At 32.6% G+C, this 18,595-nt stretch overlaps 2 protein-coding genes across 6 annotated transcripts in view; one reads left to right on the top strand and one right to left on the bottom strand.

Annotated features, from left to right (window-relative positions):
* LOC148610052 (sodium-dependent multivitamin transporter-like) overlaps positions 1–8,186 on the bottom strand; it is a 43,369-nt gene extending 35,183 nt beyond the window's left edge. The window contains exon 1 of the mRNA XM_088542009.1: positions 7,707–8,186. Within this exon, the coding sequence (XP_088398135.1) occupies positions 7,707–7,904 (198 nt within the window). The 5' untranslated portion in view covers positions 7,905–8,186. The remainder of the gene's footprint in view (positions 1–7,706) is intronic.
* A 1,646-nt stretch (positions 8,187–9,832) lies between these two features.
* On the top strand, positions 9,833–16,190 carry LOC148610051 (uncharacterized). 5 transcript variants are annotated; one of them, XM_088542003.1, is made up of 6 exons: positions 9,833–9,986; positions 10,788–10,859; positions 11,870–11,902; positions 13,620–14,591; positions 14,957–15,047; positions 15,729–16,190. In XM_088542003.1, exons 1-6 carry the CDS (start codon positions 9,887–9,889, stop codon positions 16,027–16,029), a joined length of 1,569 nt encoding a protein of 522 aa, XP_088398129.1. In that variant the 5' UTR covers positions 9,833–9,886; the 3' UTR covers positions 16,030–16,190. The 5 variants fall into 5 exon arrangements, with proteins under 5 accessions (XP_088398129.1, XP_088398128.1, XP_088398127.1 ...); XM_088542002.1 differs by having other exon boundaries at positions 11,870–12,205; positions 13,758–14,591; XM_088542001.1 differs by having other exon boundaries at positions 11,870–12,205; positions 15,738–16,190.
* Positions 16,191–18,595: the final 2,405 nt, after the last annotated feature.

The raw sequence follows: 18,595 nt of genomic DNA, 5'->3' as shown, positions 1-18,595 counted from the left end.
GGTACAACCACAAAACACTCATGGATTCCACATAAAACTAAACGTTTTATTGCTGTGTATGTTAAAACTTAAAAAGGTTCAAGACAGAGAGAGATATATTGGCAGACCATTTAAATAAAAATCTTCACTCCTTATATTTTATCTAAAATTAAGAATATAGTATAGAATTAAGACATAAGCACCGACCTCTAGCCAAGCCGATGATGATAGGTGGAACAGATGGATAGAGGTTTTCGAGATTGTATAGATTTTCTGAAAGAACTTTAATCTCCTATGACAACAGCAAAATGGATTCAATAACTGGATGGGTTTGTCAGTGCAAAACTGGAGATTGCACTTTTGATTGTTCTGCTCAAACATGTGCAGCAGCAGTTCTATTGTATTAGTCTTACCAATGTCATTGCGCTGTAACAAACTTCCTTTCCATTCAACAAGTTCGTAGCGAAAGAATGCATTTGATGTAGCAATTGCAGATAATGAAATCACTTTAGCTGAAGAGTTGTAGGAACACATATCATTTTAATTATAGAATAGTCACTGTGACGATCTGTTCCTTTTTTTCTATAACAGTTTATACGAACTGATATGATTTTATCATTTTTATATCATTATGATAATGTTTAGGGTCTTAAAGTAGAGGATATGATCCGATTTTAAATGTACTTTTATTTATTTATTTTGCATGATGAAAGTTTTTTTATTCTGATTTTATAAATTTCAAACAATGCATATATTCTGGAATTAGTTTCCATGTATACGTTATGTGGACAAATATTTAAGCACCACATTTGTGTAATAGTGCTTTAATTTTAAAAACAATATTGCACTCCAGTAAATTCAATTTTCCTCCTAATTCTTTACATAAGTTTAATGTAATTCTTCATTTATCGTATGTCTATATTTTGTTATGAAACCTACATTTTAGCCGATATTTATTGATTTCAGGTATGTTTTCTGAGCCCACCGTCGATTTATGCTAAAATGATTGTGTTTTTTAAGTACCACTAGCGTGACCGGAAGTCGCCCGGTGGTTTAAATTTGTATCAAAACAGCATTTTCTTAAACCTTTTGGGTTTTTTTTTCAGAGTAGGGGAGATAACAGTCACGAACAGCAAAGAAAAAAGTCGTTTAATTGCGATAACGTGTTGAAATTTGCATAGTGGGTGCCGCAGTCTTGTCTGCGCAGGGCAGATCTGCTGAAGAATTAAATAAAATTGGTCGATCGAAAGTCGTACATTCGGCCAAATTAATATTTTTCAGGTCATGAAACTGTTTGAATTAATGGATCCTCAAAAATCAAACAGGTCCACATGTAGGCCATATTACGACAGGCAGGACCGAATTAAGGGCTACAGGGGAAAGGAATTAAAGTTCTTTTGCAGCGTTATAGCGCATTAAACTTGTCCATGGTGAAGAAAATAAGTCGTCACATTATCAAATTTATAAGTGCTCCGCAGTCTCTAGTATTACATTGTGGAGGAAATGACATAACTTTCCTTATATGAAATCCGCTGCTTAGCAAAACAATTAGCTCGGCTTCTTTAGTAAAGCCATACATAATACAAAGATCATTCGGTTGCCTTTAATGTATATTACCTAGGCATAATTGGCGGTATTCAAAGATAATACTGCCATGGATACGGCAAGAGTTAGGGTAAATAGTGTGCCGCAATAGGGAGTTAAGATTAGGGGTGCCTCCGTTAAACACTCCGATTTAAAACTCGACGAGCAAATGCAATGGTTTTTAGATGGGGTGCATCTATCAAATGTAGGGAACGACGTATTCTTGAACGACATTCAACTTTTGATTAAAGCAATATTTGGATTCAAATTAACATTCTTATTTTCGTAACTTAGTTTGGTCCGGCTATACCATATGTGCCGCATTTTCCATTTGCGGTGGAGGTCATCACCTGTCAAGGAAGTTCTAACCTTTGGCGCACTTTGAACTCTGTTACCAAGGATCAAGAAAAATAGTTTTGTACAAAGCTAAATGAATATTACTTAAATTAATTGATATAAAACAATCCTTCTGTGCGTAATAAACATTGAGAAGATACTTCTGTGCCAATTTTGAATAATTGAATTACGGCCATTTATTTTTGCGTAATATTGAAGTCCAATAATTTCTTATGTGCAGTTTTATGAACTTTGCTTGTGTGCCTTTTCCAACTTATTTGCTTTTGCCAACTTATGTGCCTTTGCTAATTTATAAAAAATGAACGAAATTAACGAAATTTGTTGAAAATGCAAACACAGTCCTGACAAAACTACCAAAATATAAACAAGTTAATGAACGCCAATTTTATTGATGTCTCTTTTTCTAGAGAAAGCTGTAGGAAATAGGGTGCATATGTTATCGTCATCGTAAACGTTGTTGGTGCTGTAAGTTATCTTAACATTTTGCTGTCGTGTTATACATGTACTCAGTATCCTGGTTTTAGTCCAAGTCGTTCGTTTTCAACGTTAAATTCATTTATATTCTTAGGTGAAGCAGAATCGGTATCAAACATTCCCCAAATTTCAAACTATACAAAAAAAAAAAAAAAAAAAAGGTATGATCGTACAGTCATCTTTACATTGCTTATAACTAGATGTAAGTATAATTCCAAGATAGTTAAGAAATTTACACATTCGAGCTATTCCCCTTCAAAATAAATTGGTCATTTCAAAAATTTACCTGATCTATTAAAAAGTAAATTCTTATCTTATCAAAATTAGTATCAAAACACCATTCTTCACAAAAAAGTATACGACAACAATCTCTTTTACAAACCATCACGTGTTTCTGAAAATATTACATCATCAGCATAGAGAAGACAATCACTTCTTCGATTATTAACATCAACGGGGTCAGGACAAGATAGGTACTTGTCAGGTAGATCATTTATAAATATTTTTAAAATATGCGGTCTCACACCAATGCAAGACTTGAAACGTGGAGTAATAAGCCTTATGTCGAATATTGGCTCCATTTTTATGTTTGGCTGGCTTTTATTGCTGGGATTTTTTTTCAATATGTCCTACTTTTACATTTAAGTCCCATTTTATGTAACACTCTTTTTGTCCGGTCTATATGGTATAATAGTATAGACAATTTCAAACATATTGTTTACCAATAATTGTAGTTTATATGTCAGTGTGCAGTGTTTTCCATACTTGTATTACCTACATCCATCTATGAACAATGATATGGCACTATTGTTTTTATACCTAAGCACATAACACTCACGTCTAGCTGAAATCTAGTTTAAATATGCGTCAGTTTAACGTTAAATCAGGAAATAAAAATCTAATGATTCAAACACACGATTAAACAAGTGCTCCTTGACCTAAATACATAAATGATATTTATCAAAAAGAGACATAATATGATGAAGCACGGCTGATTTAAATTCAGTTTATTCATTGTTTATGGGAGCGCGACAAATTTGGAGGACATTTACAATAATGATAATGACAAAGGATGGAAAACTAGACCTGTATCAAAACACACTTTTTGTCGTTACAACTTAGGCACATGTCAACTATTCTTGGTAAAACTCGAAAAGACCGATACTAAACTCAGGCTTAGAAGATAAAAACAAAACATAGCTAAGAACACACAATATTTTAAAATAAGACTAGACACTGTATGTCACTGTCATATGGCTACAGCTATCAAAATGTGTTAATAATTTATCGCATTTTCCTTTGATAACAAAATATGCAGGTCAGTTTCTAACCAATCGCGGAGGAATTGTGTACGTCAGAGTAAAGTACTAATCTACATGTATGTCAGCAGGTCTGTATTTCTAATGAAAACAACGCAAATCGATGATAAATTAATTGTAAAAAATAAATTCAAAACAAAAGCAAATATGAAATAAAATGACATGAATTATAACAAATTTCTAAACCTTCTCGCCCTGCCGGCACTTAAAAAAATTGTGTCTGCTTGAAGGAAATGGATAACTCAGTGCCGTATTAACATTTGAAAGACCATTTAGATGATTCAGTGATTTCTTTGTCTTACCTTTACTGGTGATTAAACAAATTACTCATTTATAATTTCGAATGCTTAACTAAATGGACGTCATGTGAACCGTATAACGACTCTATTGGATCAATCCGACAAAATAGGCCATTTGAAAATATTTTTATATGTGAAATTGACATTTTCGTTACTTTTTTATCATATAAAAAGAAAAGAAAATATCTGCTATAAATTACCGATAAACAGAATATAAGGCAAATGGTTTTTGATACTGGCTTTCTCACGGGGTATCTCAGGCTCGGCTGTCAATATTCCTCAATCCCGGCAAACCCAGTTTATCCTATTTTCATTGAAATGTTTGGTCTTTGCGTACTTGATGCTTGTTAAACATTGCTTGATTAATTACGTGTAACTAAAATCGCGATATGTTAATAATAAACTTTAAGGATAACTTTGAAAAAAAATATTTTCGGGTTAGGATCGTACAATCAAACTATATCATACGGCAGCCCGGAAGTGACCTGCAAAACAGTTATTTCGTTTAATACATATAAATCTAGAGAATTGTACAACGATAGAGATGTATCGATATAAGAAAATATAACTAAGCATAATTTTTGTCAACTTATGACCTTCTTCGGTTCTTAAACAAACAGTTCAGTGTGTAGGATAGTAAATGGTATTGTAACGGGAGAGCATGATTTGACCAACAAAATTATACTCCGCCATCGAGGATCGAACCCTAGACCACTCAGTGACAAGCCAGCGACAAACCAATTCAGCTAAAGAATTAATCCAAGTCAAGTCATTGGCTACTTATATCTCATTAGCTACTACAGCGCAGGTAAGCCGTCCTGTCACATTGCCGTACCTTAAGACTCTTCATAACACGAACGACACTAACACTAGCTCCTCAGCTAACCAAACCTCGTGGGATTTTTTTAGTTGGGCGCCTAATGTAACGGGAGAGCATGACTTGACCCACAAAATTATACTTGTTACCGAGTGTTCTCCCATTACAGTATGAACACAACTCGCGATGTAAACCAGTGAATACTGTACGTGTGACGTATTAAAAAACCACTAGAATTCCGACGTACCCAAGAATGTCACACCTCTTACACTATACAAGGAACAAAACAACTCCGTTCAAGTGCTATCAAATGACAAACCGCTTTAATTACTATAGTCAACTATATTGATAATTGCTCACAATGTTGTCGATAAAAAAATTCGAGCGTTTTGAAAACTTATTCTTCGGTAGTTTGCACGCTTACTTTCAAGGCTTTTTATTAACTGATTAATGCATTGGTGCAATCAGAACTACTGGGTCATTTCCGCTTCACCAAAAATAACCTCGGGCCCAGAAAGGAGAATTTATTTTTGAAAAAAAAACTGCCGGAATTATAGTCATACGTGACTCAAAGTAGCTTTATTCACCATGTGGCGCTAAAAAAGAAATTTCTAGAAAGAAAGAACAATAACTCTGTCATGAGTTTTGGCGCGAAGCGAGGAACTAGGATAAAATGTAATTTAAAAAAAATGTCCACCAATAAAATTCTAATTTTAGAATCGGATCGGTCAAATTCCGGACAGATTCTTTCGCCTAGTACCCCCGAGAATTTTCTTTTGTGCAACGAGAAAGGCTGATGAGTTCCGATTGTTCACAGGTGGTCAATCGGTTCTTGGGCAGTAATTTTAATATTCTATGAAAAAAAGAAGACACTGATGAATGACGTTCGAGGGAGATATCAATTGAAAGTGTACTTAACATGTATATTAAAACACGCGAGAACAACTCATAGTAAACATGCAATAATGACGAATTCAGGTATCTCATTGATTTGATTGTAATGGTTATTCCAGATCATCTCTATACGTGTACAGGTATCCAATGTACCATTGCAATAGGAGAATGCCAATGGACAATAAAAACTGTATATCATGACAAATGTTACCATTTTTTAAGTAAACAATAACAGGGCTAACAAAAATATTAAAGAACTTAGGTGTTCCTTCGGGATAGTTTAAGCTTTTACCTTCCTCATATTAAAAAGCGTAGTTAATATGATTATTGAATCATCGAAGCGGGCTTATGTTTCCAAGACCGGTGTTGTCCTCAACTGCATTTGCCAAGTATATTAAGAGAATGAAGCTGCCATGGTGCTGTTTTAACCTCCCGATTTTACATGCACAAACCTGATATTGAAGGTTTTTCTGGCCATAAGTACTCTGAACCCAGATAATAACACAACCATTTACCGAAGGATGCGTATTATCAAATTCTTTTAAGTAGGCTAAGCACTCCAGCTAACGATCATGCAAAATGTGATTCATGGGTAAAAAGCCTACATATTTTTATTTTTGATATTTTGTTTGAAATGTCATAGTAAACAGAAATAAACATGTGTTTTTTTTTATATAACCCGTGCTCTTAGGAGATAAAAATTATATAGAATGCACTGTAGATTTCAAAATTAAGGGATATAACTCTGTAAATGGGGCTCAAATACAATAGAATCTACTGTATTTTCAATATCAATTATATCCTAAGAGAAGGCAGATTTGAATGAATAATTACACATTTCATAGTATAGACCCATAAAACAAGTTAATTACAAAAATAAAAATATGTAGCCTTTTCTGGGGTGTATCACATTTTTCAGATTTTGCATGATTCTTACAAAGACAGCTACTTAAGTTTTTCCGTCATGTTTGGTTCCGACTCTACTCTTTTTTTTTTAAAATCATATTGGTTTTACATGATATTCTATAGATTCCATGCTCACATGAGATCAATATGGAGATTTGATCTCGCCATAAGGAGTTTACTTTTAAGTCATTATTACTTGGTAAAACATTTTCTACGCATGCGCACGATTACTTTCAAGGCTTATTAATGCACTTGCGGTCAATCGGTTCATGGAAATACTACTTTATACAGTACCTTTAATATTCTATGTAAAAAGACTGATGAATGATGTTAGACTGAGATGAATGTACTTAAAACGTACATTAAAGTGCAAGATATAACAACTTACAGTAAACATGCAATAATGACATATTCAGGTATCTGTACAGGTATTCAATGTCCTTACGTGGTATAATTCTCGACCCGCTGAACATTTTGTAATTCAATAATATATAGCACGTTACCGATATGTGATTTGTTATATATGCTTGGTACTTGCTATACTATCGGGTGAACATAAAAAATACAATAACTAATTTGGGTTTCCAAAATGGAAACATTGACCAAATTGAAATAGTAGCTACTTTTTGAAATCTTCTATTTAATACTAAAAGGTAGAAACTGATAAGTTTTACCTCATTTCGAAGTATTTCAATATATTTTTTATTTTTCAACCATTGCTCTATGATGTGTAATGCTTTCTACATGTATAAGACAATCCGTAGGATGACTGAGTTAAGAGAATTTAAACACCAATTTATGTACTACAGAGAGTTATACATTTTGTCTTACTCAATAGTGATGTTGTGATCTATTTTTTAAGAAACAACACGGATTGTATAAAAAAATAACTCATAAAATAATATTTTAAGGTCAGTTTAATGAAATGATAAAAAGTGTGGGCATTGAGCAAATATTTAATGCTATGGAATGGATAAAAACCAGAGGAGTCGAAAATCCTAAAAAAAGACTGTACATGAGGAAGCTGAAGACACTTGGTACAAAGAATAAGAAAAACAAGTTATAAATTATAGTTACCTCGTATATGCTTGTGAGATGTAGATTATACACCACTGGTACATGCACGTGAGCTGATAACAAAGTGGCGATCGGCAGCGCCGGAAGAATCCAAAAGAATGTTGTATTAAACAAGTATATCTCTGCTGGTATACCGATCACTGATATCGATGACGTAAAGCTGGCAAATAAAGACAAGGCCACCGGCACCACACCCATATTCCCTCCAGCAAGGAGTACTTCATTTGTACTTTGTCTGTCACGGTTTTTTTAGAGCATTGTATATTCCAATGAAAAGAGAAACTACAAGAGTAATGACAAAGAGAGTGAAATCAAGTGTCGAGAATTCGTTTTTCGATAGCATAGTCAGTATTTCCGATGCTTAAAACAATGCAACAGAATCAAAGTGTCAAATGTTCATTAGAACATTGTAACTGCATGCGCAATTCCACAGACAAGCCACAAATAGGTTAGTCGTAAAAAAATAACTTGTCAATTAATGTTCACCGTCATATAAGTTAGGCAATATCACAATCATGGAACAAAAAGGTCACGGAAGTTATACATGTCGTGCATACTGACTAGAATCATTATCTGATATCATACAATGTAAACAATCGCATTATTTAGAAAAACGCAAGCTGGTCTCATTAAGTCTAAATCTGCCAAAAAATCTTGAAATTTGCTGCGGCAACACTCTGGAACAGCCTTCCTAACTATTTCAGGACAGAAAACAGTTTTTCTCATTTCAAGAGCCTAATTCAGTTCTGCAATGGTTCGGAATGTCGCTGTTCTGCACGCAGGTAACTTTCTTTTAGATATCATGCTTAATTTTAACAATACATTTGGCCTCTGCTTGAATAATAGTGCTTCTGCATTAGATTAAGTTTCTGCATGTTTACATACTTGTATGTTTATTTCTCTGCTATATTATTATGTTTTAATAAGTGCATGCTATGCTTATTTTGTGCTTGATTATATGTATTGTTTTGTATGTATGTGTTCTTGTCTTGTTTTATGTTATGATTTTGTTTTATATTCGGTCAAAAGCTCCTTAGAGCTTGTGTTTGTATTTATGACATGCCGGATCAAAATAAAGTTTTCTTATCTTATCTCATGGATACTAATAGCACTTAGAATCTGGTAACGTTCTACTACAGAAAAGTACGGGAAAATTTCCCGCCAGAATTTGTACAGCTATAACCAGTCAAAAAAAATTTCACTATATAGAGCAGATCCAAGGAATTAAATGAACATAAGAAGAGTTATTTTAGGACGTAACAAGTGTATTTGAACAGTCTCATTGAAAACCTTCAGATATGTGGAATCAACCCCTTCCCGGTTTTCAGACAGAACCATGCTTAAAATACAATGAAAGGTCAAATAACGCATTATATCTTCAGCTGTGACCACATTACTAACCGAAATACCATTACAGTCTAGTGTTTCGCCTAGTCAGAGTTCGGTATTTTGAAAGTAACTCACTTATTCATTAAGAATTTGATCTTTTCGTAGGCAGACAGACGTCACATGATTGCTGTGATTTGCTGCAAGCAAATTAAAGTTATGACATTGTACATGAAGAAATTATAGTCTGCTCCCTCTGCTGATCAAAAATTTCATGATAGAACCTCTTTCTGGATCACGATGGTTCCTTATAGCCCATAGGGCACATAGAATACCATTGGCTAAGATGTTCATTTCGTTGAAATCTACATGGAAGCGCGAAACATTTTTCGAAAAAAATAAGTACTAATGAGGCTGAACTTGTCCAAAAGTACAGGTTCAATAGAAATATTCATTAGAAGCAATAGGGGGTAAAGTCGGTATTTGATATATGACTGTAGTTCGCTAATGATATGCATAATCACTAGAGGTAATGCACATCGCGATCAAGTAGAGCCCCCTATGTACTTTACAAGTGAACCCCTTGAAATTCAAACAGTTACAGGGAAAAAATGTGTTAAATCGTCTATTGACACTAAACTACAGATACATATTAACAAACACTTTACTGTCTTCTATAATTTCACCACAAAACAAACTCTACATTCATATTTCACAACTTTAAACTTTAACAGGTCACAGTGAACCATCTATAGCAAAATAGTTTAACAAAACCCTTTAAAATATACCTATCTTATTTATAACACTATTCAGATAGTGTTTCATCTCCGCATTGTTAATAATTTGAAAAGAACATGAAAATAAAATACTTCCTTATAAGAAACGAAGACTGTGAAATATGGAAAATGTTTCAATTTGGGCGTCGCGCATTAGGTCTGGTGTTATTTGTTTATGGTAAGCTAATTAAATTTGTTCTTTCCGCATATTACAATGTTTAATAACACAAGGAAACATTTTTGACAAAATGCATCTTATGATACATGTACATGCACGGGTGGTTCCTCGCTTACATGTTAAGTATGACGTGAATAAGACTTAAGACCGAGCTAATCGAACACGGAAATCTTTCGAGTAGTATTTGCACTTATTCAAAATGTTATAATCAATTTTGGCGGTAAGGATGAAGAAACTAGTGACGTACGCACCGCGCGCCTTTCCTTGGATCCATACCTGGCATGTAGGCAGGGCTATTATGCAGATTGTGCATCTGTACATTTATTTCCGCGATACGTCTTTTATAACGTTTCTATTGAGTTTAAAATTCTATTTGTGTTGACTTCTACACATACTAATGCCCTTCATCTAAATAAGCTGCAGATGCATTATTTATTGTTTCGCTTGCCTGAAATATGAATAGGACCTTATTTCGATTCGAAGCAATCCAAAAATAAAATATTACTAATCATTTTGAATCAGTCAGAATATAATCAGTCACCAATATATACTGAAATGATAACACACAAATTTTAAGTGGTGTTCATCTTTTGTTTTGTTCTAGATTCGACTTGTTGTGTGTAGAAGTGAATTTAGACATTTTGAAATAAAACAATGTTTATTTCCGTGAGTTTGATGCGTAGTACTGCGATAAAAACATAACTTTCGAGAAGTTTGTTACTATTTGTACGGTATACATATTTTGCATTGCGAAATGCAGAGTGTATTATATTTAATTGACGTTTTACTTTCGTCTTCCAGGTCTTGTTCAAATTGCTGCTTCTCAACCATTCTCATCTTGTTATAATGCCAGTAAAACAGTAAATCTTCCAGGTAATTTGTGCTAAAATTGGAAATGACTAAATGAACCTTATATCATACATTATAAACAATAAACAATAAAACAAGTAATTGACAATTTTAACTAATATCATTAGTTTTACAATGTAAGACTAGTAATCATGAATTCTTATCTTTAAAACTATTCTTACACCTGAGGTCCAGAGACACAGATTCTGTATACATAGGATTTAATTTAAAACGGAAAGATAATTTATGAAGTCTTAATACTGTGATGTTGTCCTTCTTAATTACAAGGACTGTTTGTTTAATTCATAGTTTTAACAAGACAATTATTATCAAAACTTGATAAACCAAATGTTAAATCCAAAGATGCACGCACGGTGACAAACTCTATACTAAAGCAACCTATCCGCATCCAACATTTTCGTGAATTGGGTAATTTTGAGCGTGCATCTTTTATACGGGTAGTATATTATTTAACGATCTTTTATACTGCTCTTGTAATTCTATTGTTCCAAAGAACTTCAGTCTGAGGGCTGATAACTAAGGCAAATTAATTTTAGCAAGGTATCACATATTGCATTCGGAGCAATACCATTTAATTGAGACACATCAGATACATGTAAATGAAACATATGATTTCAGGGTCACACCAAATTCAGTGTAATGTCAATATATTTGGTTAAAAACCATTTTTTTGGTTTTCTTTCTCAGTATATAATTCGCCATTCAAGTCCCTATCGCTCTGTCTCATCTTTGATTAATTATGCAGATTTCTTTTTGACTGCATCAGCGTCGATTATCTCGAGCTAGCATGATCGTCCAAAGGTCGGGAGGTCGTGGGTTTAATTCCCGATCGAGCCATACTATAACACTGGTAGCCACTGATTCTCTGATTAAGGATGCAGTAAATAAGAGTAGGTTTAACATAGCAGCTGTTTTGCGAGGAGTCTTGAAATAGGACCAAGTGGGTTAATATGATTGCTCGTGAGCTTTTGCTACTTAGCCTTTCATTTAGACATTTGCATGATTTCTTTCAGTTGCGACATTTTGCTCTGACAGCGAGGCGCACGGTAAGCAAGTTATTCTGGATGGATATTTTGCACACTCACTACCCGACAAAATGTGTACATGTCTTGCTGACTACAACGTCTCGAGCAAGATGTTTTTTACCAATGTCAATTATCTGAATTCCCCTATCCACGGAATTTCAGGATGTGGAAGTTCAATACGAATAAGCCAGGGAAACAACATAACCCGTATGGCGTGTTCAATATCTGGATCTTTTGATATATCTCCAAAAGACAATATTGAAATTATTTTACTAAAGAATCAGCCACCCAAAGATACTCGTTACTGCGCCATGGTTAATTTCGGTAATATGAATTTTGTATTTTCAACAATGTTTTGGTATTTTGTGTAAACGGTGGGAAGATATGTCTGATTACATTTGATATACCTACAGAAATGTCTAAGGTTCATTCAATCTTAATATTTATACAAAATGAAAATACTACGACCTTGACATCGCTTGACAATCATACGATCGGATGTTACTAAAGGCGGAAACAAAAAAAGGAACGGAAACGGAAAGAATGTAAGAAGAATGATTGTTTCTTACCTTAAACAGGTCGTTACATGTAACGGTTAGATTGGTGTATACATGTATTTAAAGAATAATTAATGAATATTCATGTCTGATTGAAAATAACTTGTGGCAAAAAACAAAACAAAACAAAACAAAATAAAACAAAACAAAAACAAAAACAAAAACAAAGACCTACCGTATAGATATGGCAAGCAAAAGTGGATAAACAACCATGCGTTAAAAAAACATACTTTCTTGAATTCAAAATAATTTGATACATGGAATTCCATTGTTGATATAAAAAAATAGAGGATGGATTTTCATATACATGAACAATCATTTTTTTTAATTAGAAATTCTTGATATTAAAGTTGAATATTTAGTATTATCTTTAGTTTTTAATATTACAAAGTATGTTTGTCACGCTTTGGCTTACCATACCTTTATTTCTATGCATACCGCAAGAGTTCGTTAGGATGTAGCTTTCTATGCCCCGTAACACAAATCGACAGTTAACAAAAACTAGGAAATTTCGAATAGAACAACAGCGAATAGACGAGAATACACTAACCAAAACAAACGAAAATAAATATTGCGAAAAAAAAAGCAATTCTGCACATCACAAGTTATTTGACATGAGTATTCGCTTATGTTCTTTAACATACACAGATTTGAGACTTGACTAAGATAAACATTTTGACATTCAATCATAACCATTCTTCTTGCAGTATTTCCGATTTCCGTATTCTGTTTCCTTTCCGTTATCCTTTTCCGCTTTTTCGGAAAAATATGACGCTAGAAAACGTGGGAAAATTTGTCTTGTGATGTCAAGGTCGCAGTAGTTTCACTTTCAGTCCAATCAATTGTAGAAATAAGGAGATGATCAATAAACAAATCCGTATTTAGATATAATAAGAAGCATTTTGTGGTGATACCTGTGTTTATTTATTAGATTCATTTTTTGTTAAGTGGTTACAGAGCAGTAAAAAATAATATGTTCGAATTATTTTGGGAGATACCCCCAAATCTAGGATCACCCCTTTCGTGTTGTAAAGTAGTCGAACTGCATATTTGATAGTGGGTGATTGGAACTTTAACACTGTATATCATTCCAATCACACTAGTAAGTTTCTTACACTGTAATACATATCAACATGTTTCAGTAATGAATTAAAGGAAGTCTAAAAATATATATTTTGCAGATAATAATATACCGATCACAATTAGATGTTTCTCAAACAACAAAGAAACTACAATTGGCTTAACACAGAAAACAAATCAATATGCTACCTATGCAGAGACAACTTTAATATCAAATATATCTTCTAAATATTCGACAGACGGTGAAGCTGCACGAACTTCGATTAAAACGAGCAGTCTACCTTTCCATAGTTTAGAAACATCGAGTCGATCGAAAAGCACATTAGAGAAAAATGAAGCCAGTACTAATCCACAACAAATCCAAATGAATACTTCTTTTTTGACATCCGAAATAGAAAACATGCATGGTTCCACAATAAAGGGTTCAGTCTTGAGCAGTCCTATGCAATATTTTGATATCTCTACACAGAAAGAAACGGAACTTGTGACAAACTCAGACATTACAAAATCAACACAAAAGACAACAATATCATCAAGTAGACATATCACTGCTGATGCAGATAGACCGACACGAACTGACCTTCAAATAACAAACCGTGAATTGAAATATATAAGCACTGTCTCGACGAGAAACCCCAAATCCACCAGTCAATATGAACAATCGACGAGCGTTGGATTCGGGATAGAAAGCGACGATACTTCAAAAATTAGCACCGAAAGTCCCAAATTGTCCACTCAAACAGAAAATGAACGAAGAAGTCATACTTTTACAAAAAAGACAGCTAGAGGAGAAACAACTACTTGGTTAAGTATAAGTATCCAAGCATCAACTGGTTCCACTTCATTAACGAAGGAAGAAAAACATACAGAAAATATGACCCAAACTCTCAGAACGGAATCCGTGTCTGCAGATGAAAGCAGGTCTAGCTATTTCATTAATTTGTTACGTACAACATTGGACACTAGAGAAACGACAGATCCAACAACGAACACAATTTACAAAGTACCTACGACTGTCGAACTAACTATCCAAACCATCAATTTTAACGAAAATACTTCACATAGTACTTTAGGTAAGAATTTAAGTCAAATGAGTTTGGGGTCGGCGACTTGAAGGTGCATTTTAATGCCATAAATTATCAAACCTATTGTATCATTTTTATCATACATGTTTGTATTTTAGTGTATTTCCCTTCATTTAATGATAGATTTGTATCAAGGAAAAGATTACAATTGTCATAATGATTAATAATTGGTTAAAAAGAAAGAAAAGTTATTAGTTACCACAACATGGAACGCATATATTTTATACAAACACTATTTGAATATTACCATACTTTACAATTAAGCATACAACTATAATTGTGATTTCAAGGTAATACATTAATTTAAATGAAATCTCACGAGGTTTTTTTTTTATATGTCTTCAATTTTACAGATACCAGAACTGTATACATTACAATTGGAGTCGTAGGTGGATTATTACTATTTGCTGTAGCAGTTATTGTTATTGGCGAAATACAAAAAAAGTAAGTTAACTTAAAATAACGTAGATAAATTGGATATACTTTAAAATGATTCTAATGCTCAACGTTGACTTACATTAAAAAATGTTATTTTCATATTGTATTTCTAAATGTTGTGATGATTGAGTGCTGCAACAAGTCAGGACGTGTATATTTATTTCATGTGTCTTGATGACTGTGTGTATCGTCGGGAGTGTCTTACTTTTGTTTTTGTCGGATTGACAAAGTTAAAAACCTACGACTCCACTTATAAGGCATATACTTTTAACGGAAACATGAAAATCAGGGAATACAATGTTTTTCAGTAATGTTTCGTAAAAAGGAGACCGTCAAAGACATCCACTATTAAGAAACAACAAATAATGTAAAATTATAAAGGTAATTAAAATGCAGTAGTTTGATTATCATAACGCGCATAAAATATCTGAATTTAATAATGTCATTATTGATAGATTTATTCACTAATTAAAAAAAAAACACACACAAAAAAAAAAAAAAAAAAACAAAAAACAAACAAACAAAAAAACAAAACTAAAAAATCTACTAATGAAAACAGCAACAATAACTATAAATAACTACAAATAACTACAAATAATTGCTCCATTTGATCAATAATAGTTCAAAAAATGAAACATGATATTGAAGAAAAACGTGCTCACTGATACCTATTTTGGTTTAATTAAGGCACCTTAGGCACCTTACAAGGAAAGACTCGGAGTCCCAACTCCGTGTAATTCCCCATCGAAGATTCCCTGAGACAAATGTCAAAGACTCCTCACCTATTAGTCCTCCAGAAAGTAGTCTCAACAGCAACGATACAAGGATAGATATAATAGAGAAGACAGAGGATGATATGTCAGTATATGCTGTTGTTGATAAATCTAGAACACGAGGACAAAGTAGTGGACAAGGAATAGACCCTGAAGGCTTTTTGACGACGTGTAACATTGGACCTAATATTGAAACAGAAAGTACAAAACTGTAGTTGTTTATATTTTATGCTATAATTATGCTGTATAAATGAATAAGTTATTTGTTTGCCTTTGAAAAAATTTATAAATAGACCTGAGAACCTTTTATATCTGCTGTTTGTGTTGTATACGTAATTTGTGTGGAATATTGAAAAATAAAAAAAATATTCGATCTTTTTTTACTACAGAACTTACTCAAATAGAACACTGAGGGAAAAATTCACGTAATTACAGTATTGCAGTAGAATAGTATTATCAATTAATGTATTGAAATATTAAAAACTGTATGATGGATTTCGAAACACTTTGTTTTGTATGATGCGTGCAAGTATTAAACAATCATTATTATTGGTAGATGAACAATTAAATAATACAATAAATGTCTAAAATGACTTTCAACGCAACACATTTCATTAAATTCATTTACATATGCAAGTTGTTTTTTTTCAGTGGTCAAATGAAAGAATAATCCAATTGACCAAAAACATAAATTTGGCGGGTGTTTCTAGAAAAGCAGAGGACGCTTACCCAAACCGATGGACCTGGTCCATGCTCCCAGATTTTAGTGGGGTCCGAGTTGCTCATTTTGCTTTTGTTACTTCGTGTGTATTATTTTTTGTATTTTATGTTCTTTTTGTGTTTGTCTGTTTTCCATGTCTGGTCCTTTTCTCTGGATTACATTCTTTTGATTGCCCTAGAATCTTGGTTCCTTTGATTTTTAACCTTTTGCTGTCTTCAAAATTCAAGATTCACGTACGCTCAGATGGCACTTATGAAATTGAAATAGTCTAGCATTGTTTACGATATCATAAACCGAAATTAGCATTTAAACTCCAAAAGTGGTCACATTTGTTCTTTTTATTGACGCGAAACGACGATTAAGGAACGGCGTTAATGTGAACCTTTATTTGTAATGTTTGAACTTTAACATCTATTGTCTTTTCTTTAAGAATGTCCGGTTTTTGGCTCAGATTAACTTATTTTAACACTCCAGAATTCCTATCATATAACATTGTTAGATAGATTACCTGTTGTTTGACGTAACCCATAGTATTATTACGTATAATACATTTTATGAATGTGACAAGTTTCTATATACATTGTAGGTAAGTCTTTTAATAAAACTATCTTGCCCGATAAAAGCATTGATTAAATATACAAAATATTCGAAAGTATGTGAAAAATGGTATAATCCGAAATTCATATACCAAATTAGTAGTTATTAATCTTAAAAGTAGCCTTTGTATTGACTTTTTTTTTATTTTATTGCATTGAAAAACGTAGAATATATTCATATTAATTATTTTCCTATTTCATATAAATATCAAGAATTTGATTGTTAAATTTAAAGAGTTGTCAAGCATCAAAATACTTAAGACACTCCAATTGCGTTTGTAGAAAAAAAAATTTATTAAGCATAATATTACCATAAAATGATTTTGTAATTTTCACCTTCATAATGTATTGCTTATCATGTTAGGTGCCATTTCTAAGGATCTTTTTAGGATCAATAGATGTTGAAAGTCTATCGCTATACATAATAAAGAGAATGACAAATGACGTTGGCATTTCCAGGCTATCGATGATAATTACAATAACTGTCATTACCTTGGGTAGGTTCAATTTAAAAACAAATTTTTTCCCATTTCTGTCTTATTAAGTAGCAGTCTTAGTAATGATCATGCGAATTCTGTAATATGTGATACACCCTCAAGAAGAGTACATAACTTTATTTAGTTAATAAGTTTATATGTCTATATAAGGATATGTGTAATTGTTCATTCAAATCTGTCTGTTCTTAGGAGATAATTCACATTGAAAATCCAACAGTTACTATTGTGTTTTAGTGTCAATTACAGAGTTATCTGCCTTAATTTTGAATGCCACAGTACATGCTATATAATTTATATCTTTATGAACAAGGATAATATGAAAACCCACATATAACTGTCTGTTTATTTAAACATTTTAAACACAATATCAAAAGTAAAAATATGTGGGGTTTCCAACCATAAACCACATTGTGCCAGATTCTTATCTGGAGAGATACTTAACAATATGTTAGCCTGTGTGATAAATACAGGCCATGTCTTATGATAAATATTGGGCTACTACCACTGGCATGTATTTGAAGAAAATTTGTAAAAAAAATAATATCAAATACAATTACATATTGAGGTTAAAGTTTAAATGTAACATGAAATAGATAAACAAGAATCATAAAAAGTAAAAACAACGCAGATCGAACCTAATAACAATAAAAAGTAAAAGAAACAAGTAAATTCCAAATTAAAAGTTCTAAAAATAACAGGGTCGTGATGTGTTATTGACAAAAACAATTGTGACTATGGTAAAATTATACTATACAAAAAAGTTATTATCTATGTTATAGCGGAGACAATATTTGAAAAAAATCTAAATCATTCTTTTTCATTTTAATAATTATATTTTTATAAGTTTTGCTTCCTAGCACAATTAACTCTAAATGCATTGAATTTAACCACTGTTTATTTTCGTGATAAAAATGTATAAAAATAGAAACATATTGCTTTTGAATGAACAAATTTATATCTATGAGAA

This window comes from Perna viridis, chromosome 8 (assembly GCF_037379345.1).
Source record: "Perna viridis isolate PV_CMFRI_1.1 ecotype Kerala chromosome 8, ASM3737934v1, whole genome shotgun sequence".
Lineage (NCBI taxonomy): Eukaryota > Metazoa > Mollusca > Bivalvia > Mytilida > Mytilidae > Perna > Perna viridis.
Note: the sequence above shows the minus strand (reverse complement) of the source record. Positions and strands in the feature narration are given on the sequence as shown.

Excerpts from the sequence above, each read along its gene's own strand:
- LOC148610051 (XM_088542000.1), top strand. The coding sequence starts at position 9,887 with ATGAAAATAAAATACTTCCTTATAAGAAACGAAGACTGTGAAATATGG. Across the intron at positions 14,592-14,956 it reads TACTTCACATAGTACTTTAG|ATACCAGAACTGTATACATT; the intron begins GTAAGAATTTAA and ends TCAATTTTACAG. Across the intron at positions 15,048-15,728 it reads ATTGGCGAAATACAAAAAAA|GCACCTTAGGCACCTTACAA; the intron begins GTAAGTTAACTT and ends GGTTTAATTAAG.